Source organism: Syngnathus leptorhynchus, chromosome 18, assembly GCF_054491065.1.
Source record: "Syngnathus leptorhynchus isolate UIUO chromosome 18, UIUO_Slep, whole genome shotgun sequence".
In the NCBI taxonomy this organism is placed as follows: Eukaryota; Metazoa; Chordata; class Actinopteri; order Syngnathiformes; family Syngnathidae; genus Syngnathus; species Syngnathus leptorhynchus.
The window spans coordinates 768,605-793,457 of NC_141212.1; the positions used below are offsets into that span (position 1 = coordinate 768,605).

The 24,853-nt window shown below is 51.9% G+C and overlaps 4 protein-coding genes across 5 annotated transcripts; 2 read left to right on the forward strand and 2 right to left on the reverse strand.

The window, feature by feature from the left end:
* Window positions 1-1,020: 1,020 nt before the first annotated feature.
* On the reverse strand, window positions 1,021-5,327 carry mtmr9 (myotubularin related protein 9). The gene is made up of 11 exons (XM_085938034.1): window positions 5,245-5,327; window positions 4,736-4,925; window positions 4,559-4,667; window positions 4,371-4,496; window positions 4,059-4,232; window positions 3,775-3,992; window positions 3,466-3,627; window positions 3,260-3,401; window positions 2,968-3,188; window positions 2,745-2,896; window positions 1,021-1,979 (listed from the first exon to the last, which is right to left on the reverse strand). The coding sequence occupies exons 2-11, from the start codon at window positions 4,915-4,917 to the stop codon at window positions 1,816-1,818; spliced, it is 1,650 nt and encodes a 549-aa protein (XP_085794160.1). The 5' UTR covers window positions 4,918-4,925; window positions 5,245-5,327; the 3' UTR covers window positions 1,021-1,815.
* Window positions 5,328-6,634: 1,307 nt separating this feature from the next.
* On the forward strand, window positions 6,635-16,253 carry xkr6b (XK related 6b). Its single transcript, XM_085938033.1, has 3 exons — window positions 6,635-7,194; window positions 14,994-15,190; window positions 15,283-16,253. Exons 1-3 carry the CDS (start codon window positions 6,635-6,637, stop codon window positions 16,251-16,253), a joined length of 1,728 nt encoding a protein of 575 aa, XP_085794159.1.
* Window positions 16,254-18,654: 2,401 nt separating this feature from the next.
* Window positions 18,655-22,654, forward strand: ccm2 (CCM2 scaffold protein). 2 transcript variants are annotated; one of them, XM_085938270.1, is made up of 11 exons: window positions 18,655-19,050; window positions 20,117-20,293; window positions 20,368-20,451; window positions 20,528-20,711; window positions 20,777-20,913; window positions 20,981-21,116; window positions 21,271-21,328; window positions 21,419-21,554; window positions 21,623-21,761; window positions 21,829-22,168; window positions 22,488-22,654. In XM_085938270.1, the coding sequence occupies exons 1-10, from the start codon at window positions 19,021-19,023 to the stop codon at window positions 22,125-22,127; spliced, it is 1,380 nt and encodes a 459-aa protein (XP_085794396.1). In that variant the 5' UTR covers window positions 18,655-19,020; the 3' UTR covers window positions 22,128-22,168; window positions 22,488-22,654. The 2 variants fall into 2 exon arrangements, with proteins under 2 accessions (XP_085794396.1, XP_085794395.1); XM_085938269.1 differs by having other exon boundaries at window positions 21,829-22,654.
* Window positions 22,655-23,185: 531 nt separating this feature from the next.
* fam167ab (family with sequence similarity 167 member Ab) lies at window positions 23,186-23,908 on the reverse strand. Its single transcript, XM_085938271.1, has 2 exons — window positions 23,521-23,908; window positions 23,186-23,449 (listed from the first exon to the last, which is right to left on the reverse strand). The coding sequence occupies exons 1-2, from the start codon at window positions 23,815-23,817 to the stop codon at window positions 23,186-23,188; spliced, it is 561 nt and encodes a 186-aa protein (XP_085794397.1). The 5' UTR covers window positions 23,818-23,908.
* Window positions 23,909-24,853: the final 945 nt, after the last annotated feature.

Below are 24,853 nucleotides of genomic sequence, written 5' to 3' on the forward strand. Positions count from 1 at the left end.
CTGCTCTTTATCACAGGCCATCTGCGTTCGAGGAGAAGCCGGTCTCGTCGCTGATTGGTCGACGCCCGGAGGTGCGCCGCAGGCTGGGGCGCTGGCCGCGCCCATGTGACGTCACGGCGGACTGGGCCGGCCATGGACTTGTTTACTCCCTCCTCGTTGAGAAGACTTGAGAAGACCACTTCTTCCACCTCACATTTGGATGATTTACACAAAAGCCATTTGCAATGATTGACTTACTCACTATTGTTCTGCAACTTTGGAGCAAGTTTAAAAGAGCCACAGTGCTGTGCGACATTGTATTGCCTCACAAATGCTTTCATTCGCTGTACAGATGATTTTTTGCTTCGTTACAGTAGTCATTTGCTTGTTTTATTGACGGCATCATTTATAAGACCTTTGAAGAGTTTGCCTTTGTGAAATTTTGTGTGCTTGGCGTGTCCACGCCTTTCAATCAATGGCAGTGTAGCATAATAAAGTCACTTTTTTGGAATGAGTTCAATTAGCCATTGAACGTGATTTTGGGGAGGTGGCGTAAATAAGTTTTGGATTTTCTCAACAGTGATCATTTTGGAAATGCCAAGATTCCTTCAGACGGCGACCATTTTCTGGAGGTAAACTTCTCTTTTTTTTTTATAATCTCTCTATCCCCTCAAAGCATGAATTTCCTTTTTTACAACAGACAAGTGCCCGTCGTCCAAGAAAAAAACAAACATTTGACTTTGCTGGTGTGTTTGCCCTTGATAGAGGACAGCCAAAGAAGCGTGACGATGTTTAGGCCGGTGGTGTGAAATCAAAGGGGGCGGGACTACGGCGAGCGGACAAACCAGCACACCCGTTTCCCGTCAAAGCAGGATGAGGAACGATCCAGTCGCAAAACTCCCCCCACGAGTTAATCAGTAAGCTGACACACTTTTTCCAAAAACAAAGTTGTGTGTCGCAACCTTCACGCAGTCGTCGAAGGTACGCGGAGGACGGATGTTAACGGCAGCGGTCACGCGTGATGCGGGACTATTTATTTTGCCGTCACGGCAAAATAGTTGGGGTGGAGGGGACTTATGCAGCTGAGCCCGATGATGACGGAAATGCTCCTCCGCCGGTTTCATCACTTGATACTTTTAATAAGTGCGGCAAAGTTAAGAGTACATGAGGCGTCATTCTGTCACGTAAACAAAAAGTAGTACAATAACTTCTGTTTGCGCAAACACCCAAAAAAAAAAAAACAACATTTGCATAATTGTGCGTGTGGGAACTGGAAACATACAATTTGAATTTTAAGCACATAGTGTCTTACAGGAATATAAACGGAATGTCATGCCACCATATTTGAGGATTGAAGTGTTTTGGAGCATTGCAATTCAAATCAACTTTAAGCTGCACAATAAAACAGAGCAAAAATCAAATAGCTGGAAAATAATCACATTTTCTTCTTCTTCGTAAAGCACAATGTGACGAGGATACCCAACGTGAAGTAGCGGCTGCCATTAACTTTGGACAATCAAGATGAAGCGTAAAAGCGCCCACTGGCTGACCTCGCCTACGCTAGCTACGCTTAGTAGAAGTCATCTTCTGCCTTATGGCAGGCCCTGGTTGCTATGGCGACCAGTGGAGCGCCCCCGCAGCAACTACTTTACGTTCTGTTCTGTAGGACAGGTTATGTGGCTCCGTGTGGCTTCTGTGTGAGGAATGTTTGGCGCTAGCGATGCCAAGGGCGGCCGTGTGATGTAAACATAAAACAATCGCATTGATTCGAAAGTAGATGAGGCGCGTCTGGTTTTCTACCTGCCGACCGCCCGGCGGGCGGGCGGGCGGGCGCTTCTAGGGCGTTTGCAGGAGCGGATCTTGCGTTTCTAGCTGGGCCAGCTGCCGACGCAGGAGATTGACCCGCTTCTGGAGTTCCCTGTTGTACTCGATGATGTGCACCATTTCCTCGTGGGCCTCGTCCAGGCACTTGGACGAGCGGTTCCAGCGCAGGAACACTCCTGGAAGCAAACGCAAAAATGCTTAGCTAACAATGAAGTCATCCCTTTTCCTGGATGAAAATCAAATTGAGCAATTGAAGCGCCACAAAGTTTTATTGACGCAGTCAGTAGCTGCACCTGTAAGTCGTAAATGTCCCTTATGACTGGCGAGCTATTTATTTATTTTTTTTACGAGGCGGCCATTAATACCGTCCGGAAATGTCAACACGTGCCTTTATCGACTTTATCGCAGGCACACAATGGTCCTTGTGTTTTTCCAAATGTGTCAGGTGGTAATCTGCGTGGAACAAAAACAAATACACGCGGATACAAAAATAAACATGTGGCGCACGTCTGCAAATGTATGCCCCCCCGACTGTTCTCAGGTGTCGGCCGGCGGGTGAGCGAGCAAGTTCAAGCAACGTGAACAATCCGGAACATGCGAAAAGCGCCAAAAGCCAACACGTGAGCGCGCCACGGAGCGTCAAGTTTCGCCACATACTTTGTTTTTATTCATGCGGTCTCCAATCCAAAATCTTATCTCTGCTCTGACGATGTGGACCACAGCTTGGTGATTTGGCCCGACACGTTGTTTTCACAAAAACATATGTGTGTCTGTCTCACCAAGCAGTTTTGTAGTGGAAAAAAAAAATGATGGCGTGATGCCTCAACACATGGAATCAAGCTGACTTGAGAAGCCCCAAACATGGTGCATATGCTCCTCAAGACAACAGCGACCCCTTGTGGAACGCACGTTTATTTTCTGGATATGTTCTAGCGTCTTACCCTCCCACAGCAGCAGGCTCTGCGGGGCCACCGAGGGCCAGATGACCAGACCGTTGGCCTCGTAGAGCGGGTTGCACAGACGCTCCAGCTCCTGCGGCCGATTCACCCACGACCACAGCGACACCGTCTTGTCAGACACGGACACTTTGGCCCTGTGGCGGGGAGGGAGGCCTGAGTGAGGAGGACCGAGGCGAGGCGAGGCGAGACCACTGGCTGGCTTTACCTCTCTGCCGCGCTGTTGCCCAGAAAAGTGCCAAACTGGGAGGCGTACGAGTGCTCAAAAAGCAGCACCAGGAAGGACTCGCCAAACTCAAAGGAACACGGAAACTGCCGGAGGATCTGCCACACGCAGTCCAGGAAGAGCAGGAAGACGGGAGCCTCCTGGCGAGGTTTGCCGCTGGAATAGGCCGACTGGGCGCACCGCTGCTGGAAGGGGTGACCCGCCTGGAGAGAAAACAAGTTGTGAACTTCTTTGTGTGCTTCCAAAGGGCCAGTCTGAAGAGACCGGAGCTCGCCTGGAGCCACTCCCGCTCCACCAGGCCCTGGAAGCCTCGGATGGTCCTGCAGCCCGGATCCAGGATGATCTGAGCCAAGGAGGTGATTTGGAGGGTGGAGTCGGTGCCTTCTGTGCCGTGGACGAGGACGGACGCTCCCTCCCTGAGACGCGGCGGCGTACATAGCGTCATTAAATGAGCACACGCCAAATCAAAACGGAGTCAACCTGTCGATGCACTGGGCTGCCAGGCAGGCGGCGGTCAGGATCTCCTTGACGTGGCCCAGCCAGTTGGACGCCTCCAGCTTGCTGAGCCAGCGGTCCATGTTGTGCGACTGGTCGTTGCACGCCTCGACCAGCTTGATCAGACTTTCCTGCAGAACACCGAACCTGAAAACAATCAAACGAGGAGTCCCACTCTGACCCATTGTTGTCGTACGGTGTTCCACAAGGTTCAATTTGGGGGGGCCCCTGCTGTCTTCATTCCTGAAGAAATTGTTTGAACTGCCTGATGTTTTGTACGTCTGCAGCCAGCACCTTTCGATGGCCTTGTGGATCCTCCTCCACTGCGGGTAGTTGGCCTCGGACTCGAAGCCTCCTCCTTTGGCTTTGGCCTGCTGGGCCACGTTGATGGCCCGCGTGTCGATGACGTAGCCGCGCTTGCCCGGCCTCAAGGTGGCGTTGATGAGCTTCTCGTCTTCCTTGCACCGCCGCCCGTTGGTGCCGGTGAGAGGCTGAGCCGCTCGCATCATCACCTGCGGCGCACATCAAACACTCGAGTTGGCACTCGCCACAAAGTAAACACGCTTTTGTTTGCTCACCATGCCGTTTTTCTTGTGGTAGTAGCTGAGCACGGGAAAGCGGCCGCCGTGACGGAACGACGCCGCCACTCTCAGCGAGTCGTCCTCGATGCCCTTGGGCACCGCCAGCAGGGGAGGATAGGATGGGCACACGCTGAAGTCCTTGTTGACTTCACTCAGCCGCCACTCGTCTGTCTGACAGAAGGAAATCAGAAGAGAAATAAATACATCTTTTTCAATCTATGACAATAAGTTTGAAATAGTTGTATTGTTCAAGGTGATTCAGGTTGGGCCAAGCTCAAGCACCCGCCATTGCTGTACTGCATTTCCTACCATGGACTCAAGGTCTTTAAAAGCATCTTGAGGACGGAAACAATTCCATCCGTCATGGAGAACCTCAAACATGGGCCGGTAGAAGAAAGGGTACATCAGGGAGACGGAATCAAGTGTCGAGAGGGCCTGGAGAGCAATGAAGATGAGCAAAGGATGGCTTCCTTCGAGCTTCTTTCATTTCTTTTTACCTCAGTAGAGCTAACAATGTTGATACACTCCTCCATCCCAGGAATATCCAACTGGATCACTCTCAGGTCTTTACATTTGACTATGATCCTACCGACAGAACCCACAAACCTGCAAGAGAGTCAATATTCCATGTCATGAGATGTCACACCAAACAAAATGATCAATCGGGGAAAAACCTCTTTTCTATGGAGTCAATGTTGGAGTGAAGCAGCCACAGCTCCTCTGTGTTGTCCTGCCTGGAGGAGAGGATGAGGTGGTGGCCCGTCAGGCACAAGGTTCCCTCCACGGTGGGCATAAAGGGCCGATGGAGGACCACCCCGTCCACCCGGGGCGTCTTGATCAACTCTGCAAACTCCATTATTACGCCTGGCCACCCGGCAGGTGCAGCAGGTAAAAGGAAAGAAAGGTCTTATGATGCATGGGCTACAATATTCCCTTTTATCCAACGTTCTTGCGTGTTGCTGCCAAGTGACAATGAAAATATATATTGAAAAAAACAACAACAAAAACAGCGCTTGCTGCAAGCAAGGAGCGAGATGGCTAATGCTAACTAGCTAGTTAGTAGTGACAAATAGGGGAAGCGTGAGGCACAAATTGTTTGAACGTAAGGCTAAAACTATGCGTGTCGCAGAAGGAAAGGATGCACATGTGTACTGGATGCTGAATACATTAGATGTCAAATTACCTGATCGCTTATTTTGCTTGTTTGCAGAAAGGAGTGACGCACGTCCGTCAACAATAACACACCGACTGGAAACAAGTCACGCGCCGAACACTGGTTGGACTTGCTACTTAAAATTCACTTTAAACGTTCATCGATGATTGTCATTTTTGATTTTTGTATCCATTGATAGTCAGTCGCTGCGATTACTTTTTTAAAGGTATTTTTATGAGCAATTTCGCTTAACTGGCGATACCAATTATGGCCACGAGGGGGTAGCAATGGATAACTTTTCTTATTATGCGCGCTGCAATAGTGATTTATTTGAAATCAAGTTTATTCCATGAAGGCAAATCTAGACAAAGTGGAAAATAAGATTTTGACGATCCAGTGAGTTCTACTCAGTTATTTGGCCTTTCAACCCCCGTCGTCCCGGTACTCCTGCTTCCTCCCACTTTCCAAAGATTTTGTTGTTTGGTTAATTTGGCTTTCAACAGTTCATCTTGCCCTTAATCAGCCGAGGCAGACTCCATGTCATCCAACAAGCGCTATTTGAATGAGAAATGACCAGAATGGAGCAAAAAATGACGATTGAATCTCCTGTGGGGCTGTCTTGAAATGCACCATTGGGTTTAATGTGTGGCAACATATTGCAGCTTGTCTGGGCTCACCATTGCGAATCGATTCGTCATCGCACTGCTTACACTTTGCGCACAACGCTTCTCCGGTGCATGAGTCATGTCTGTCTGTCTATTTCGGCATGTTGGTCATTTTCAAAGGCATCCACATGCATGCATGCATGCATGCATGCAGTGACAAGACATTGCACCCCGTGTCTCACCAGTACTCTTTAGTGGTCATGCGTGCGTGCTCTAATGGGGACTTGAAACGAGACACTAGATGGCAACCACGTTGAAAGGGAGAATCACGAGAGGGGATGGGAGGGGGCAGAGGTAGGGGATGAATTACGTCGGCGAGGGCCAGTGGAGGGACGCGGTGGTACTAGGCTTGCAGCTGGAGGAGGGATGCGGGGAGGGCTGAAGCAGCAGCCTCAGCCTCAGCAGCAGCAGCAGCAGCAGCAGCAGCAGCAGCAGCAGCAGCAGCAGCAGCAGCAGCGGGAGGAGGAGGAGGAGGAGGGGGTTGATGAGATGGACATTTAAAAATTGTTCGATCACGCTCGGCCGGATTAAAAGAGCTCGAACCCGCAGAGGGGGCAGGCTGACGTGAGGAGGGAGGGGGCGAGGATGCGCTGCGTCCGCGGGGCTTGCGGCGGCGGCGTGCGCGCGCCTTCCCAGCCCGGAGCCTGGGTGAGCTGCGGCGGCTCGTAGATGGCTCCGGGGCTCCGGGTGCAAAACAGGTGTCCGGGAAGTGTCGTCGGGAGGAGGAAGAGGGGGCAGCGAGCGGGGACGGCAAGATGGCTGCGAAGTCCGACGGCCGCGGGGTCGTCACCGGCTTCGCCCAGCTGCGCAACCTGGACGAGGTGGTGGGCGCCGGGGAGGAGGGGCCCGACAACAGCAGCTCCTTCCACATCTGCCACTGCTGCAACACCTCGTCGTGCTACTGGGGCTGCCGGAGCGCCTGCTTGCACTACCTGCGGGCCAGGCGCAGGGAGGCGGCGCGGCCACCGCACGAGGAGCAGCGACTGTGGCTGGACTGCCTGTGGATCGTCCTGGCCCTGCTCGTCTTCTTCTGGGACGTGGGCAGTGACGTGTGGCTCGCTGCGCACTACTACCGCAGCCGGGACTTCCTGTGGTCGGCCGTGACCCTCTTCTTCGTTCTGGTGCCCTCGGTGCTGGTGCAGATCCTCAGCTTCAGGTGGTTCGTGCAGGATTACACGGAGGGCGCACTGGGCTCGGTGCAGGGGCTGAGTAGCCGCCGAGCCGTCGCCAGCCTGCAGCGGGACCGATGCTGCCGACTGTCCGTGTGGCTCTGGCAGAGCGCGCTGCACGTTTTTCAAATGGGACAGGTGTGGAGGTAAGGGTCACGTCGGCTTTTGCGTGCTGCGAGCGCGCGCGTGGGCGCCTGTCACTTGTCCTGGAATAACCTGCACCGTCCGGGGTGGGTGAATCTGTGGCAATGAATAGAAGAGAGAGCCGTCTTTGTGCACACGTTGTGTGGTGCAGAAGCAAGGAAACCGGACATGGGAACTGGATAGACTTGCATTTGTGTTCATACACCACACTCACCACAGTGCGCCATTGCGCTTGTGTGGGGAGTAAAAGCGGGCGCGCGCCCCGCGTGTGTATACGTGTGAGTGTGGTGTCTTCGGTCGCACTGCCCCCCTTTCCTCCCCAAGATGCATTAAAGACTCCGATTGGATATTTGTAACCCAAGAGCATCTGTTCTCATGCAGTCTAACATACTGCTGCCCCCCCCCATACGCAGACATGATGTCATTGTGTCTTGTGCAACGTCCCCCCCCCCATTCCCACGTTGAAATTTGCCCACACACAATTGAGTGCAGATAGAAAATGAGCAACTGAGAAAGAACACAGACCTGACCCGCATGTATGTGTGTGTATGTGTGTATAATCCCTCCCTCCTTCCTAATACCATATCCTTGGCCGCCCGGTGTCACGGTGGTCTCACGGCCGGCCAATCATCTCCATATCGGCTCGTTAGCCTTTTGCTGACCTCTCGCTAAACTAATCTGACACAAGCAGCTTTTGACCCCGCAGTGGGCAGCCGGGCGGATCAGACGCGGCCTTGGCAATCATCCGCTGCGAGCGACCCCCTGGGCTGGCCGCAAGCTACACATACATGCTGCCACATCATGCCTAGCCAATTGAACATGTACTCCATATCCTTGAGCTCAATTATGCTGCCCAAAGATTGTCAAATAACCCTGTAAATAAATCTGTAGGCGCCATCTGGTGGTTTAGAGTGGAATTGCACCCAAAACAAATAAAAAGCCGAAGGAAATAGGTCTACCTGATATTCCGTCGCGTCGGCAGGCTTCCTAATGGTCTCGTTTTCACCGCCCGCATTCGTCGCTTCCATCTCGGGTATCGGCATCACTTAGCGTGAAAGTTGTGACTTCATCACGCTCGAGAGCTGACAGGAGTCATGTCTCATTACTCACTTTTATCTTACCTCCACAATCAATTAGCCGCCTTCCCGGCGTGCATCGCGGCTGGCTTCCCACTGTGATTTTTTTCCTTTTCTTTGATGAGCGAGGATTCCGCCGGCGTCTTTTAATCCTGCTATGTTGCACAGCGACACGCGCAAATCTCCCGGCGGCGCGATGGATGGCTTAATCTCACCCAAATGAGTGTGGGACTGCGGCGAGAAGTTGAGAGAGGCGGGGGGGGGGGGGAGGGAATCCCCAGTAGATCGGGCCCACAATGGGACTCGTTTTTCCTTCCCTCCCAATTTGTCACAATTGGCCAGAAATGCGGAATAATTGGCAATTATACCAATTTGTCCACGAGAGGCTGAGTCAGCGAAGGAGTGGAGCACGTCTCGTCTGTAAACACAGCAGGCTGTAATTTCACACCAAATAAACAAGCGTGCGCAGAAAGCCCGGCCCATTGCTTTTAAAAAGTCGCTTAAACACTTCAAGCGCGCAAAATGGTGTCGGCAATTAGATGGCTCGCCTGTTTAGCTGATTGTAGACGCCGCACTCTGGAGCCGAGGTTAGCGGACAGACTAGCTAGCTAGCGGGAATGTTGAGCACAGGTGGGCCTAGCGGCATTAGCATGCGGGTCATGCGGTGCACCTAACCGTGTGATGGCTGCACACTGGCAACACACTGGCGCTTTGCTTGCGTTTCACACTCGCTGCGCAAAATGGACAATGAAGCAAGTCAATATTATGGCCTGGCTGCAAAAGGACAACTGGCTATTTCTTACACTGTTGGACACATTTGGCTTGTTTCAACATAGAAGCTGAAAATAGCACCGGTGTTTTTTTTTTTTTTTTGGGCTGACACATCAATTGGCTCGTGTTTACAGCGGCGCTCTGCTCTGACTGCATTTGTAGCATGCACGCACGCTTTGTGAAACTTGGCGCTTGATGAGGCTTTATTGACTTTTGGATTGTGCGTGCGTGCGTGCGTGCGTGTGTGCGCCCGGTTGGCAGCTGTAGCGACTGCATGGCTTCCATCCTCCGTCATCAGCGAAGCTTTTTGGGGGATTCTATTTCCTCTCTGGGCTCAAATGTCAATCTGGAAGTCTGATGATGTTTTCTACATTAGCTATCACAACTGGGCAAATTGAGTCAAAGGTCAATTCAAGTTCCCGTCCCGTAGCCGAGGAGCACCGCTGGCCGGGTCTTTTGACGTTCGGGCCGTTTTTCATCCCACAAACGATTATGCGACCCGGAGGACAGCTGCTGAGCGCAGAGTCTATTTTCACGGGACTTCTACTGTACTCCCATTATCCATCCCATAATATGCTGTCTTGTGTGTTGAATGAGGTGCCGCTTGCACTCCCAGGTGTGCTCTTTCTTTCCCAGCATGGCGTCGTCTCTCGCTTTCCATCCATTAGCACGCTTAAGCGCACTAGCGCTACGCAGGCTATGGCGATAGCGACCTAGCCCATTTTATAAATCAATGAATAGTTTCCATCGGTTGTCGTGCTTCCCGACCGTCTCCCCTTTTCATGTCGTTAGCGGTGACGCTACAAAGAAGGTGGAAGTTAAGAAAGAGCCTTTGGACTTTGGCTCTCCGGGTGCGGGTCGGCCCAGTTTCTTCATATGTAGGCCAGCGCACAGTGTGGCCCATCTTTCACTCTTTCTTGATGTCCAGGAACAAGACTCGTCTCAAGGTCGCGCATCATCCTGCGACCCACTTTTAGCTAGCATTGGCGCTGGCGCTCAAAAGCAGAAGTGCATTTGGGCCCTTGTGAGTCTAGATTAGCGGGGGATGTCTCATCTTTTGAAAGGAGCTTCATTTATCCCTGGCCTTCTCTGGAGAACGGGATCATCCGCAGTAGCGTTGTCAAAGGGTTTTAGCGTACGGCGCCACGCGCCAGCCGCGACCTCGCGCGTAAACAAACCAGTGACATTTTGCCAATTGACTCTTTGGTTGTCGCCGGCTCGACTCCACTCCGCTCCACTCGTTTTTTTGGAAGGCTGATAAAGACGCGGCGGCCATTTATAAAGGTTTGAAAAAAAGAGGAGCAAAGTTTTCCTCCCGAAGCACCACTAATGTACTCCAGCACGTTGTCGCCAATGTTACTTGTCACTCTCAAGTGGTCGCCATAGCAACCTTTTTTCAGCTCCAAGGCTTCCCGCCGAGGTCCAAGCACGGAGGCTTCTGAAGCTCGTCTCGTCATTGTGAGACGGCGCCCAGCGGGCCGCCGCCGCTAACCCGACAGCCGAGCCCACATTCTTTTGTTCTTCTTGGTCTTGCTGTGTTTTTGGGGCAATAGATCTGCAATGTACGCTTCCTTTATTTTTTCTTTGCCGCTGACAAATTAGTGTGTCGGCGACCTCCATCCTCCCAAGGTGAGCGCGGACAAGCCGAGCCTCGGGCTAATGACTTATTGAGTCGTCGCTAGCGAGCACGCTCTGTCCGCCAAAAGCTTTGGCGTGGGCGGTCGGTACCGGTGTGGTCTAGTCCGAGTGGTTCTGGTTCTAATGCAGTGTGTTAAAAAAAAGTTTTCTTCTTGCCTCGGGATCCCTTTTGAAGCCCAAAATAGGCTTCTTGATTTATTTTGATGAAGCCCATTTGCTTGGCTTTCTGAGCGGCCTTCCATTTTCCGTCTGCGGCGCTGGAAGGCCTACTTTTGTGAAGTAAGTGGACCTTTCAGAGGCAATTTCTCTCCCGCTCGCTCTCGCTCACGCGCCGCCTTTGATCAAAGTGTGTCAGGCGCTGCTCAGCAATTTGATGCAGCCCCAAACATTCGGGAGGGGGCGCTTGAAATTCCTCATTATCCTCTCGCCAGTGCTTAGGTGAGCAAATATGCGGGTGGGGAAGAAAAAAAAAAAAAAAGTTGTTCTTTCGGACGATTCTGTCGAGGACGTGGAAATTCACAGCTTGAATAATGGAGTCATGTGCAAACGTTGTCAACATGTTTGCTTGACCAATCGGCGATGCGTAGGCGGGTACGTGGGAACAGATGGCCAATGTTGACTGGCGGAGCTAGTCTGGCGCTCGCCGCAAACGTTGAATTTGGATTTTTCCATTTGAATGTGATTTATTGACAATTCTTTTGCCGTTAGTTGTCATTGTGCATGTCAGACCAAAGCAAAGCTTGGCACTTTTGACTGATTTGTGTTGTATTTAGCGGCGACAGATTCTTCACATGCGTCCGTTTTACGGGGTGTCTCGGCGCCCATCCGCACGCCGACTCGTGCACACGGCAGCTGTCAAAAAGAGAAGCGCCTCATTTTCCCCGCAGCCTCGCGACTCGCACGTAATCAGCATCAAAATGGAGCCGCCGCTGCTCACGAGTCGAAGGCCCGAGTAGCAAATGGACGCAATTCACGACCCCCCTTCCGGTAAGGTGAAGCCGAGCATTAGTAAGGTCCCGACCGCTGCTCCCAAGAGGACAGCGGAGTAAAAGCAGATGCTAGCGTCTCCCTTCCGAGACCGGGCGGCTCTCTCTGTCCTACTTTTGAGGAAATAATCCAGCGGCCTCAGATCACCCGTGCGAATTTCTTTCCCGCTAATCCGCACTTGATTATTTGTAGCCGTATCGGGTGAATGAAATGGCCGCCTTGGCTCGGCGCCGACGACATGACATGCTTCCAATTCATCCCGTTTCCCAGACTGCAACACAGCGGAGTCCGATTACCACCACTTAGCAACCCGGCCCGGGGAGACGCACCGGCGTGTCCTCCGGTCCCGCTTCACAACCATCCCTTTTTGACCCTGGCGCGGTTACCTTGGCAACCCCTGCATCATTTTTGAGTAGCCCACTGCGGCGTGAACTGCGCGTGACCTCAGCCAACCCCGTTTGGTCTCCAGACTCGCGAGATATTTAGCTGAGGTTCAGCCTGGAGGTTCTATGTGTCCGTCCCCCTCGGGTCAGCGCCGGCCTCTGGCGTCGCCGTGTGATGATGCGTGTGTGAGCATGTGATCACGAGACAGAGAGGGAGGAAGGAGGAAACGTGAGAGTCAGTTGAACGCTTGAATTGCGAGGTGACACGGGTGTCAATGATGATGGATGGGCTGACAGTGTGTGGAGGAGGGGGGGGGGGTCCCGTCTCCCTAATGCTGTTTGACAATAACGTCGCAGGTCTCACCACCCTTGATTAGCGGCAGTGTTGCTAGCATCATTAGCAATGTGAGGCTGGCTCCTTCTTCTGCCTTTGCCACGTTTTGCGTCCCGTTGAAAATGTCTGCCTTTCTTGTGGCGAGCAAATTTCATGGCTGTGTGAAAAACGTCTGTGAGTGGCCGTTTACTGCTGTCGTCGCATCCGACGTGCGTGCGTGCGTGTCGCGCACGCACGCATTAGCGAGCGGGAGCGAGGGCTGCCTCCTCAATTTGCATTTGTGGCGCGAGCATCTATCATCATCACCAAGGCGCTGCAAAATGGTGAGACAGGCTCTCGCTCTCAAACGCTGCGCCACGGAAAGACGTTTGAGCTCCTCCACGATATTTCCACGTGTCCGCGCGCTCTCTGTTCTCATTAATACGCTAATTGAGGGCGTACAGGAATGCAAATGAAGAAGTATGGACTCACTCCATTTTGCTTAGCCGGACGATTCCTCATCAATTCTTTTGATCGATTCTCATTGGGTGAGGGTATAAAATGGTGCAAATGATGTTATTGATGGTTGTTTTGGTGACCCGTCGAGCAACTGTTTGACTCGGGATCGAACCGTTGACGACGTGAAGCGCCGGGTCCTTCCTTCCGGCGTGCGAATCACCTCGGCGGCTTCGTCCACTTGGTTCTGGAAAAAAAAAAAGAAAGAGAGGCGAAATGGTACGGCCTGATAGATGGAGCGGGGTGAGCCGGCGTCTGTGAGCGGAATAGCAAGAAGACGACGGCGAGGCCCCCAAGACGTGAGGCGGCGTGGTGGGAGGAAGGCGAGTGCGAGGCACACAGCCAGAAAATTGCATTGCGTGCTCAGTGATTAGTTTACCTACTCCCCCTCGCCTCCCCGCTTTCTCGTCCTCCCCAGGCCTCTTTTGGTGAGCATCGTCTCCTCCTCGCTTGCACTGTCACTACATCACAGTGTCACTTGTGCGGAGTCGCACCCTTGCCGCTTATCTCTGCCGCCGCCTCGCCTCGCCTCCCCACGGCGTGCTGACTTGGCTCCACTCCGGTTTTATCGCCAGGCCGCGGGAAAAAAAACTGCAAGCACACAAAAGTACGAAGATAACTACGCATTGTGTGTTTCAAACAACCGATGCGGCTAGCTTCACATGCTAAAGGTTAGCATGGGTGTGAATACGAGAAGAAATTTGATATGGCGTGCAGTCTAAAAGGCACTTTTCTCTTTCTTTTTTGGGAGGCGCTCTCTTTGAAAAGCAACTGGGTCAAAGCCTTTTGTGTCTAATCCGCCACCTAATCTGCTCCTTTCTTGTGTGGCGGAAAAGCAGCCTTCCAAAGCCAAGCATGAAGGAAACCATTTCACTGCTGGCGACCCGCTTTCGCACTTTTATGCTGCAATCACACCATTTGAAGAATTAGCGCTGCGGCTAACAAAACGGCCTCGCTAATAGAGTGGACTTTGGCGGCGATCGGAGCTTTTTCATCCGGGATCCGTCATTTCATTAAGCCCCTTTGTTGTTCATTTAATTAGCGCTGTGGATATTGGACAGCGCTGACCCCCTGGCCTCTAATTGATCGTAATGGCCGGCAGAAATGATCAATATCTCCTTTTTGTTCTCTCATTTCTTGACAACTTTGCTGCAGAGTAGCTATCAAGCTAACATTTTGCTGTGGACACGCAAAATCGCAGCTCACTTCTCCCTCGCCTTTCCTTCCTCCCTCCCTCCCTCCCTCCATTTTATCGCTCCATCCCAGCGACGGGGCCCGAGGCGCCGGTCGTGTTGGATTTGGAGCCGGGCTGAGCCAGTGTAGCGGCTCGGCTCTAATCGCTGCCATAGGGAGGATGAAGACGTATCAGATCGAGGAACAGCGCCACTATTAAAACGGACACACGCTGAGCCGCAAAGGCCGGATTGACACGGAAGGTCTTAACCCCCCTCCGTTAGGATTTAGTGCCCGGGTAGCCCTGAGGGTTAGCGCTGGCGTGCTATTAGACGGTAACGCTCAAGTTCACGCAAAGTAGATGTCTGCAGAGGTGTCGCCGCCACGATGCCCATGACGGCCGCCGATGACGGCCGCCGCCGGCGTCGCCACGGCTGAGCCGGAGCGCCGAGTTGTTACCGCACACGGCGATTTAACGAGCCGTGAGCAAAGTGCTACGATCGCGCCACAAATAATTCACGAGGTGCCAACGGGAGGGGGCCAACGCAGCCGCGGAAATCCCCTTTTTGCCAAAAGCTGACTAGAGAGCGTCCAAATATTTGTTTTGCAAAAAGGCGCAGCGAGAGGGAGGGAGGGAGGGAGGGAGGGAGGGAGCGCCAACGTGACGCCGTGGTGCGTGTTTGCGCCAGTGTGAGAGTGACGACTCTTGTCAACACTCCTTCAGGGCCTAGCGGAAGCTAATGGCGGCGGGCCGACGTGTCGTTTGAGACAAAGATCGGCGAGACGGTGGCCCGTCCACTGATTCCATCTGACATTTACCGCTCCCGATGAAAATGTCACACAATCGCAGCCTCGACCTCGGCATTCGGCGCCTTTCCCAGCCCGCGGCTCGAGATCGTCCAAAGACGAGGCCGGATAAAAGGCTATTGCGTCCGTCTCGGCAGGTACATCCGCACCATGTACCTGGGGGTCCAAAGCTACCGGCAGAAGGAGAACCAGCGACGCTTCTACTGGGCCATGATGTACGAGTACGCCGACGTCAACATGCTGCGACTGCTGGAGACCTTCCTGGAGAGCGCCCCCCAGCTGGTGCTGCAGCTCTGCATCATGATCCAAAGCAACAAGGCCGAGTGGCAGCAGTGTAAGAGCGGGGCGGGTGTCCGACACGAGGCTACCGGGCAAACGGCAGCTAGCAAGCGTCTGGGCTTTTTTTTTTTTCCTTCTGTTTGTCAGGTTCTTCGGTGTTGTCGTCCCTCCTGTCCCTGGCCTGGGTGCTGGCGTCGTACCACAAACTCCTGCGCGACTCGCGCGACGACCAGAAGAGCATGAGCTACCGCGGCGCTGTGGTGCACCTCTTCTGGCGCCTCTTCACCATTTCCTCCCGGGTGCTGTCCTTTGCCCTGTTTGCCTCGGTTTTCCACATCTACTTTGGCATTTTCGTGGTGCTCCACTGGTGCGCCATGGCCTTCTGGGTCATCCACGGCGGCACCGACTTCTGCATGTCCAAGTGGGAGGAGGTGCTGTTCAACATGGTGGTGGGGGTGGTCTACGTTTTCTGCTGGTTCAACGTGCAGGAAGGGCGGACGCGTTTCCGGATGGTGGTCTATTACACCGTGGTATTGTTAGAGAACGCCGTTCTGAGCGGGCTCTGGTACGCATACCGCGACCCGGCCACCACCGACGCCTTTGCCTCTTATGCCCTCTGCAGCGTCTTCCTGTGCTTTGCCTCAGGTGTGGCCTGCATGGTGCTCTACTACGGGGTCCTGCACCCCATGGGCCCCCGGCTGAGGGTCCTGGCAAGCTCCTGTTGCGCAGAACTGCTCTGGGGGCTGCCGTTGCCCCCCGAGGCCGAGCCTATGGCGCCCACGCCGGGCCCGCGCGGCTCGCAGGCCACGCCCACGCGGGGCCCGGCGGGGGAGCAAGCGGAGTCGGACGAAAGCATCGCCGACTCCTGCCTTCCGGTTTTCCAGGTGCGCTCGGCCGAGCCGGTGGACTCTTCGGGCCGGCCCGTCCGCCCCGAAGGCCCCCTCATCAAAATAGACATGCCTCGGAAACGCTACCCGGCCTGGGATGCGCACTTTGTGGATCGCCGCCTGCGCAGGACCATCAACGTGCTCCAGTACGTGAGTCCCAACGCGGTGGGCATCAGGTACAGGGACGGCCCCCTCCTCTACGAACTCCTGCAGTACGAATCGTCGTTCTGAAGGGCGCGCTCTCGTCGGCGGCGCTCGCTCCGCCTTTGCCAGACCTTTGGCTCTTTTATTTTGGGAGAAATGAGCAAACAAAAACACATCGCAGAGAGGATGTCGATCCCGTCGGGCCTGTGGACGAGTGTATAGATAACACGTGAATGTTTCATTCTGAAATTGCTCTCATGCATTATTCCGTAGAGCGACTCGCGTGAAGGGCAAGGCGGGCAAGCCGGACGCTTCGCCGTCCGACGCGGGGAATGTTGGAGGAGCGCGTCAGAGGGTGACGCTCTTTTGCACATCCGACTTTCACTGCCATTCTCTATGTAAATAAGGCCAACATCGATCGTGTTTACTGAGACCCCGGGTGGGGGGGGGGTGGATGTGGAGCGCCGCTATCCCGGCTGTTGCTATTTCTGCTCCAAAATCCTCAATCGTAATCACATCATGTATGGTGAGAGAGGCAAAGAGAAGCACACTGACCTTCAATCAGTTCCACCCTTTCATGAAATCTTTTCATTGCACATCGCCCTCTGATGGAGGAAAGGCACAATTGAAAAGGGCCATCAATGTAGCTGAAGGGATTTTCCGAGTGAGGCATTTTAAAGACCTCGCAGGTTGCGTCATCGGGCAAAGACGGCCGTCCGCCAAGCCTCCGTCATTCCCTTCAGATTTTTCTTTCATTCTTGACAAAATACTGTTTGCAATGTTGACAAACCGTTTTCCATACCTGTGGACAACGCACAGCAAGAGCGCTTCTGCAAGAAGCTCCTTCTCCTCAGTCCTTGTTGTGCCTTCTAACGTTCGGGGTGCTTCGGTGCGGTCCGGTCCGCAAACTGCGAGGCCTCCTCCTTTACATAACCCGTGTTCCTGGATCCCAGCTGCTTTTCTCGCTGCGTTTGCTTCGGACCAGATGACGTGCCGTCAACTTGTCGTCATTCCTCGGTTTTTCGTTGGAGGCTCGTTTGCAGATGAAGAATAAAAAACCAACATGTTCAATGCAAATAATTACCAATCCACAGCCAAACTGTTTATGAACTTTATTGTTTTAAAAAAAACAAAAGAAACTTCATGCGGTCTGGTGACGTGCAAACGCTGAGGTCATGGAAGGCCGCCCCTGTGAGAATAAATTGGAAATCTAATGGGTTAAAAATTGCTCAACGCTCCGGTCAATGATTGTTGACCATTTTTTTATGCATTTGCCAGTTTTCTTCCGCTTACGAAAAAAAAACAATCTGGCTGTCAGCATAAAACAAGAAAGTGCTGTGCATCATTTGTGCTCTGATGTCTCCGTCAAAGCACAGGAAAAAGAACGAATGCATTTACAAGCTGGTGCTGAACCAACTCATCCAGTGGTGCTAATGCCAAGTTCACTTTTGGGGCTTTCTCAAGAGCATAAAAAAAAAAAAGTGAGACAGCCCAGAAACAACTAGCCGTGATGCTCTCAAGCGCCAGCACCTCAATCTACACACAGAATCTACCGCAAAACTCTCTATGGTGCCATTTTTATTTGCCACAGCTCGTCTTCACGTGGTCTTATGATGTTCGCGGCATACAGTTGTTTTGTGTTTGTTTTTATCTGCGACAATGAGAAGACAAACTACAGATGGAAATTAAAAAAAAAAAAAAGTCTATATACCTAGAACGTGATTGCTGTGTTGTAACTTCCTGTCATCTATATGTCCTTTTATCTGTGTGTATCTAATTTTGATTTTTTAATAATCGTAGACTTGGCTGTGACATTTTATCGGAACATGGATTTGATGTTGCAACCGAGCAACTATGGGTGTCATGTCAATTGCTGCTAATTTACAAATGGTTATGAAAAAAAAAATGTTGCTTTTCTTGATATTTCCTCAATTTCCAGGTTGTGTTAGCTTGTGGGTGTGTTTTTAAATAATCTCTGGGTTATATGATTTTCATGGATGCCATATATATGTACATATATATATATATATGACACAGTGTGAGGATATTTTGTGCTGGTTAAATATAAGTATGATTAAATAATTCATGGGGATGGGGAGAGAAAAAAAAAATAAGCAAGGCTGATGTCCAGTATTGTACCTTTTTGCCCTGTTGTAGGGAATAATATGAATATAATTAATAACATATGGTGCTAACGTTCATTTTGTATGTTTTTCTTTTGTTATAGAAGAAATGACAACTATTATGCTAAAAATATAATGTCAAGCCTTACTGTAGATTCATGAGACTGTTCATCCCAGAAGAGAAAAAATAAATATGGTATTTGAAAGTGCAATACGGCCACAGTGTGTGTTCATAATTTTGTGTCCCATTGTAAGTGAAATAAAAATCGAACTTCAATTCTAAATGTATATAACACGTAGATTTATTTGAACTATAAATGACGTCATACTCTTGAACGTCATATTCCTGGAGCAAAGGGGGCGCTGCTGTGCCTGCTTGGATGCATTTGACGCCCAAAATGGCGGCACGGTTAAAAAGTTTGGATTGTTTTCTTCGACTTTGTTTCCTGAGCCTTCGGGGAGCCGTGTAGCTAAATAACCCCGTTTGGATACAGGTTGGAAGGCTTGCATGGCGCCTGGCTGCCTAAGGACTTCTGGACGTGTCCAAAATTGAGAATGGCGCATGGCCTTCACCCCAAATTTGGACTGACTTCACCCATGCTAGGCTACTAGGCTAAGCTAACGTCGGAAGGTATTCCCCAAAAGCTTCGTTTTGGTTATGTCGTATCTAGCTTGGAAGGTGGAGGAGGAGGCGACAAGCAGAACATGAAGAAAAGGACCTCGTCGTAGACATGGAGGAAGATGTGAAAAAAGTCAAAAAGGCAAGTCGACACTTTTTGGGGGGAGGTTTTTTCAATTACCATTGGCGGGCTAGCATGCTAACCCGCTTGAGTTCTTTGACCCAGTCGAGTTTCACGCCAAAATCAAGCCCGTCTCGTTAAACCATCAGTTTAGGTATCACCATATATTGCGCGTGCCAAATAATGCTGATTTTTTTCTTCTTATATTGGAGTGTACATGATCAAATAAGACTTGGGTCGTGTACTGCAATGCTGAGATTTAGCTTGACTTAGCTCGAGTAAGAGCATGCTGATTCAGCTCGATACAACTCTTATGTAAAAAGCTTCGATCTAGATTGTAGGAAAAATTCACATTTCCACTCAATGTGTTTGATGTATTGTTTCTAGTCATTAAAGTGATGTCACTGCTCCTGCACTTCTCGTTTGAGCCACGCGAGGGCGATAGTGCGCTGTGTGATTTAGAAAAATAACCCGTCAGCCTTTCTGCATATTTAAAAGATTCACATTATAATGACGTATTGTTTTATGCTGAGTGTATTTTGCATTTCCCCGCATTTATACGTAATCTATTCAGACTGACATTGTATTTATCGCAAAGATCATAGATAAAAATAATAATAATAATACATTGGCCCAAAAGTAGCACTAACAAGATGTGATTTTTCTGTTTTCAAAATGTTAAAATAGAACAGCAGTGAGCTCCAGCAAACAATCAATAATGCACCTGTCGCGTGAAGCCAAATACTGTTCAATAATTCAGTGGTCAACTCCAGAGTTGTTCCGCAAAGTCTGCAGTCAAGTTTGAACGCCGTCGTCCTCACAGGATGCTGCGGCGGCGCGCTTCCTCTTTTGACTCTTTCCTTTTCGTTTATTGTGTCTCGCCGTGAGAAAGTATCATTTTGAGTTAGCATAGCATGAGGCCACAGGTGATGAATGTAAACAAGCAAACGCTCGCGCAAATCTGCTAGCATCGGGTTGCATGGACTATGAGGTAGGCTCTTTCAATTCGAACTGATATCCTCCCGTGCTTTAATGGTGAACATTTTGAAATAGTAGTTGTTGTTTTTTTTCTGAACTTCCCCTTCAGCCTGGCATCGTGTCACCCTTCAAGCGGGTCTTCCTGAAGGGTGAAAAAGGACGGGACAAGAAAGCGCTGGAGAAATCGGCGGAGCGCCGGGCACTCCACACGGTCTCTCTCTCGCAACCCGACCACCGCATCGACCCCGACGTATTGCTCAACGACTACATCGAGAAGGAAGTCAAAGTGAGACTTCTCTCGCGTACTGGACTTTAGTGACACTGTTTGAAGTAACGCCTCGGTTCTCGTGTCCTTTCAAGTATTTGGGCCAGCTGACGTCGGTGCCGGGATACTTGAACCCGTCAAGCAGGACAGAAGTCCTCCAGCTCATTGACAATGCAAGAGTAAGTCACGTGACCGTTTCAGAAAGCGGACGGCTGCAAGGTAGCGCTTAAGGACGCCCGCGGCTCGTGTCCGCAGAAGTCGCATCAGTTGGCGGGCCAGCTGACCTCCGAGCAGGACGCCGTGGTGAGCTTGTCGGCGTACAACGTCAAGCTGGTGTGGCGCGACGGCGAGGACATCATCCTGAGGGTGCCCATCCACGACATCGCCGCCGTCTCTTACATCCGCGACGACTCCCAGCACCTCGTCGTCATCAAGACGGGTACGCGGTGGTGGAAAAGCCGCCGTCAACGTAGATCGAGCGGTGACTGAACTTATGCGGCTCAGCCCAGGAATCCGGAGGCTCCCCCTGTCCCAGCTCCTGTCCCGATCTCAACAAATCTCAGACGCTCAGCTCCTTGTCGGAGAGCGGCGCCGTGCTGGTGGAAGTGTGCTGTCTGCTCGTCCTCGCCGTCGACAATAAAGTATGTCGCTGACCCAAATCAAATAGTGGCTGGCCACACGTGCCGTTCATTGATATTTTCACGTCAGGCGGCTGCAGAGGAGCTGTGCCTTCTGCTCAGCCAAGTCTTCCAGATTGTCTACACCGAGTCCACCATTGACTTCTTGGACAGAGCCATCTTTGACGGAGCCACCACCCCCACAAGACATCTTTCCCTCTACAGCGGTAAGCAACCAAAACCAAATGTTTAAATATTAGTATTACGAATTCAAATGGAGGGCCTCATCGTCTGCTCGAAGTAGGCACAATCTTTTCTTTCTTTTTTTATCACTCCTGGTCTGAAGCGCTCATTTTGTTATCAAACGCGCCGCTTCCTCAGATGACTCGTCAAGCAAAGTGGACATGAAAGAAGACTTCGAAGGCGAAGCCGGCCCTTTGTAAGAGCTCACCTTCTCGTTTTCCCTCACCTACTCCGGTGGATGTTTGTTTCAAATGTTTTTTTTCCCCTTTCCTCCTTCCCCTCCAAGTCCATTCCAGGCATCGGCGGAAGCAGACGGCGGCTCCCCGTCGGCTTCCGGCCCCGCCTCTCCTCAGGTCACAACGGCGAGCGAAGGGGAGCTCAGCACCACGGCCGCCGAGCTGCTCCAGGATTACATGACCACGGTACGCCCTCTCCGACACCCGAGAGTTTCCTAACTTGACGCTTGTGTGGCGTCCGTCCGTCCGTCCAGCTGCGCACAAAGCTGTCCTCCCAGGAAATCCAGCAGTTTGCCGGGCTGCTGCACGAGTACCGCAACGGCTCCTCCATCCACGAGTTCTGCATCAACTTGCGGCAGCTCTACGGAGACAGCAGGAAGTTCCTCCTGCTCGGTAGGACTTCTTCTCTTTTCGTACGTCTCATCAAGCCGTCTTTCATTTCATTCTGTGACTATCCTAGGCCTGCGTCCCTTCATCCCCGAGAAGGACAGCCAGCACTTTGAGAACTTCTTGGAGACCATCGGCGTGAAGGACGGCCGCGGCATCATCACCGACAGCTTCGGCCGCTACCGGCGGGCGGCCGACTCCGACGGCAACCTCGCGGCGGCCTGCGGCGGAGACGGCGCCGCCTCCGACGAGGGCCCGGAGGAGTCCGGGGAGACCTCGGAGGGCGACGAGTGGGACCGAATGATCAGCGACATCAGCAATGACATCGAGGCGCTCGGCTGTAGCATGGACGGCGAAGGCGCCGCGCTGTAACTGGTCAGACTGGACCCGTTGATGGCACGATCACACTGAAGGTTAGTCGTCGTATGACGTCAATCAAATGCACTTAGGCTGACGTGCGGTCCAGCCCCGGTTCCGTTTGTTCCTCACTTATGGGCAGTATCTGCCAGCGCCCTCAGCCAGGTAGCCACACCACGAGTGGATGCAGTCACCACATCACTTTGCATAATCGCTGCCTTATTTGTTGTTTTCCCGCAATTTGCCCGTTTTGTGCCTCAGTCTGGGGTACAGAGAATCCAAAATGGCCACCTCATCATTTCTTGTAAACTGTGTGTGTGCGTGGTCAGCAGTTGCTGTGCATCTTATGGCGAGTTTTGTTTTTAATCAATGAAGGGGGAGGCTACCCATTTTTTTCTGGAAGAATCTGGGGAACCCCGAGATGAAGTGTCGGGTCCTTTCGCTGCCGTTGACCCCCAATTGTGCCTTTCGAAAGTGTTGCACGGTCAGTCGCCCCTCACGGTTGTGCAGATGTTGATTAAAAAGAAGAACATTTTGCAACACTTTTGGAACGCTGTCGTCCTTTACGTCGACTCTGACGCCGATGGCTTTTGAGCGAGCGCGTGCTCGGACGAGCCTGAAATCGCAGCGACGTTTCCTAATGCCATCAAAGTTGGGAAAGTTGTCCGCTTGACTGGAGCGAGAGCGCATTCCGTCCCGTCATTCGCTAATCTCCAAAAGGTACAAAAGCGGGCTGCTGCGAGCGGGCCGTGTCTCCTTGCCCAGAATTTTCACATCAGCACGCGTCTTAATTGGATGCCGAGCGAGCCAAAGGAATTATCAACGGCGCGGCGTCGAAGGCATCCTAATTGGCCTCCCGTAACGTTAATCCTTAATCCCATTTGTCTGCGCCCACGGGATTTTTCTGGCACATTCGTGTTGCCGCGACTTTATGAGAGCGACCGGTCAGCTTGAAATGTTCAATAACGATACGACGGAACATTCCGATCTGCCGCTTCCAACCGTGCTGTGTTTTTATTTGCTCTCAAAGACAGCCTTGCGTTAGCTTCTCTTGGCTCCAGCATAATCTGGGGCTAGCACAGCGAGAAGCGACGCGAGTTGATGTTCATCTTGGTGACGCCGATGAGCCGCAGGGGCGCCGAGAGGCCCAGGCCGGGCGTGACGGGGCACTCGTAGGGCAGGTCGGACAGCTGGTCGCGCTCCTCCAGCCCGTAGGTGGCGTCGTTGAGCATGCGACGGTGAAGCTGGCACGCCTGCTGGATCCGCAGCTCGCTGATGTCGCCGCGCAGACCGACCAGCTGCCTGGCCAGATGCTGGTCCTGCTGGCGCATGTCGCTCTGAAAGCAAAACCTTCCTCAGTCTTACCGATTCCGAATGAGAACATTTCGTTTCTCGGAAAGCATCTCACCAGTTCTCTCCTGAGCCAGCCGAGAGCCTCGTCTACGGTCTCGAAGGTCTTCGGCAGCCCCGACGGCAACTGGCAACGGACGGGGGCCGAGTCCCCTGCTCTGCGTCCCGCTTCCCCGCTACCCGAGGCGCCGAAACCTTCCGCCTCCGCCTTGGCTTTCCACTCCAGGTAAGAAGGTCTCCTGGTCTGCAGTCTCAGTTTCTCCGTCAAGGCCTTCAGGGTGAGAAGATGATCACCCGAAGGCGAAAGGTCGTCTCCCCGTCGTCTCGCCGCCTCCTCGCGAGCGATGGCTTCCATTTTTGGAGAGCTTCTTCACCACACTAGAACATTTGAAAGCCCTCCTAAAGTTCTTTGGAACTCCGCACGAGAAAAAATGCCGCAGGAAAGTGAAAATAATAATGACGGTAGTGAGCGGAAGCCAGCTGACTTGTCGCGTATCAAATGACGGCAGCTCAGCAGTCTATGTTGCCGTAGCAACCGCACGGGCACTTTACATGACTCAGCCGTTTTAATGAATTCATGCGTTTGGGTTCCCAATGAGAAAATAAAAAAAAGGATTTTTGTTGTGTCACCAAATGTAATGTTTTGCTTCACTTGATAACAGGCATGCAAGCGCCAACAATCAGTCAAAGCGGTCCCGGGCCATTTGCGCTCCCTTTATCCCATAATAAGCCATCACTGGTTGCATCTAATGATAGGCTTGCATTAAGAGTGGCGGGGGGATTATTATGGCTTGCCAAAAGCTAACTGCTCCCACCAATGACTTTTCGGAAAGTTTGGCTCATTGCATTTTTTGAACTTCTTCAGCATATAAAAGCTATTTATTTACAGGCATCCCATCACTTTCTGTATTGCTTATCCTTGTTGGGGGTGATCATAATTTCTTCATTTTAATGATCAATGTAAAAAGAATAAAAACAATAAAAAGTAATGATATAGAATAAAAAGATAATGATATTGAATATTTGTAAACTCTGAAGCAAGCGGTCCTTACCACGTGACTCTTTTTGGTGAAGCGCTTCTCAGCATCCGACGCACTTCCTCGTTCAAATGTCTTCTCAGTTTCGTAGCCCTGACTTGTCTGAAAACAGCTAAACAAGTGAAGACCACCCCACGGAGCCCCTCTTGAGGAGAAAAAAATATATATAATTTAATTCCCTCCCACTGGTCCGGGATGCGTCGCCGCCTCAAGTGGGTTGGTCCGTTGCTTGGGTACGTCGGCGCGTCCGCCATATTGGGTGGGTCAAGTCGATAGTAAAAGCGCGTTGCTAGGATACCGTGGCGTTTCTGCCAAATCAGTTTCACGCCGTAATGCAGCGTTTCAAAAGTTCCA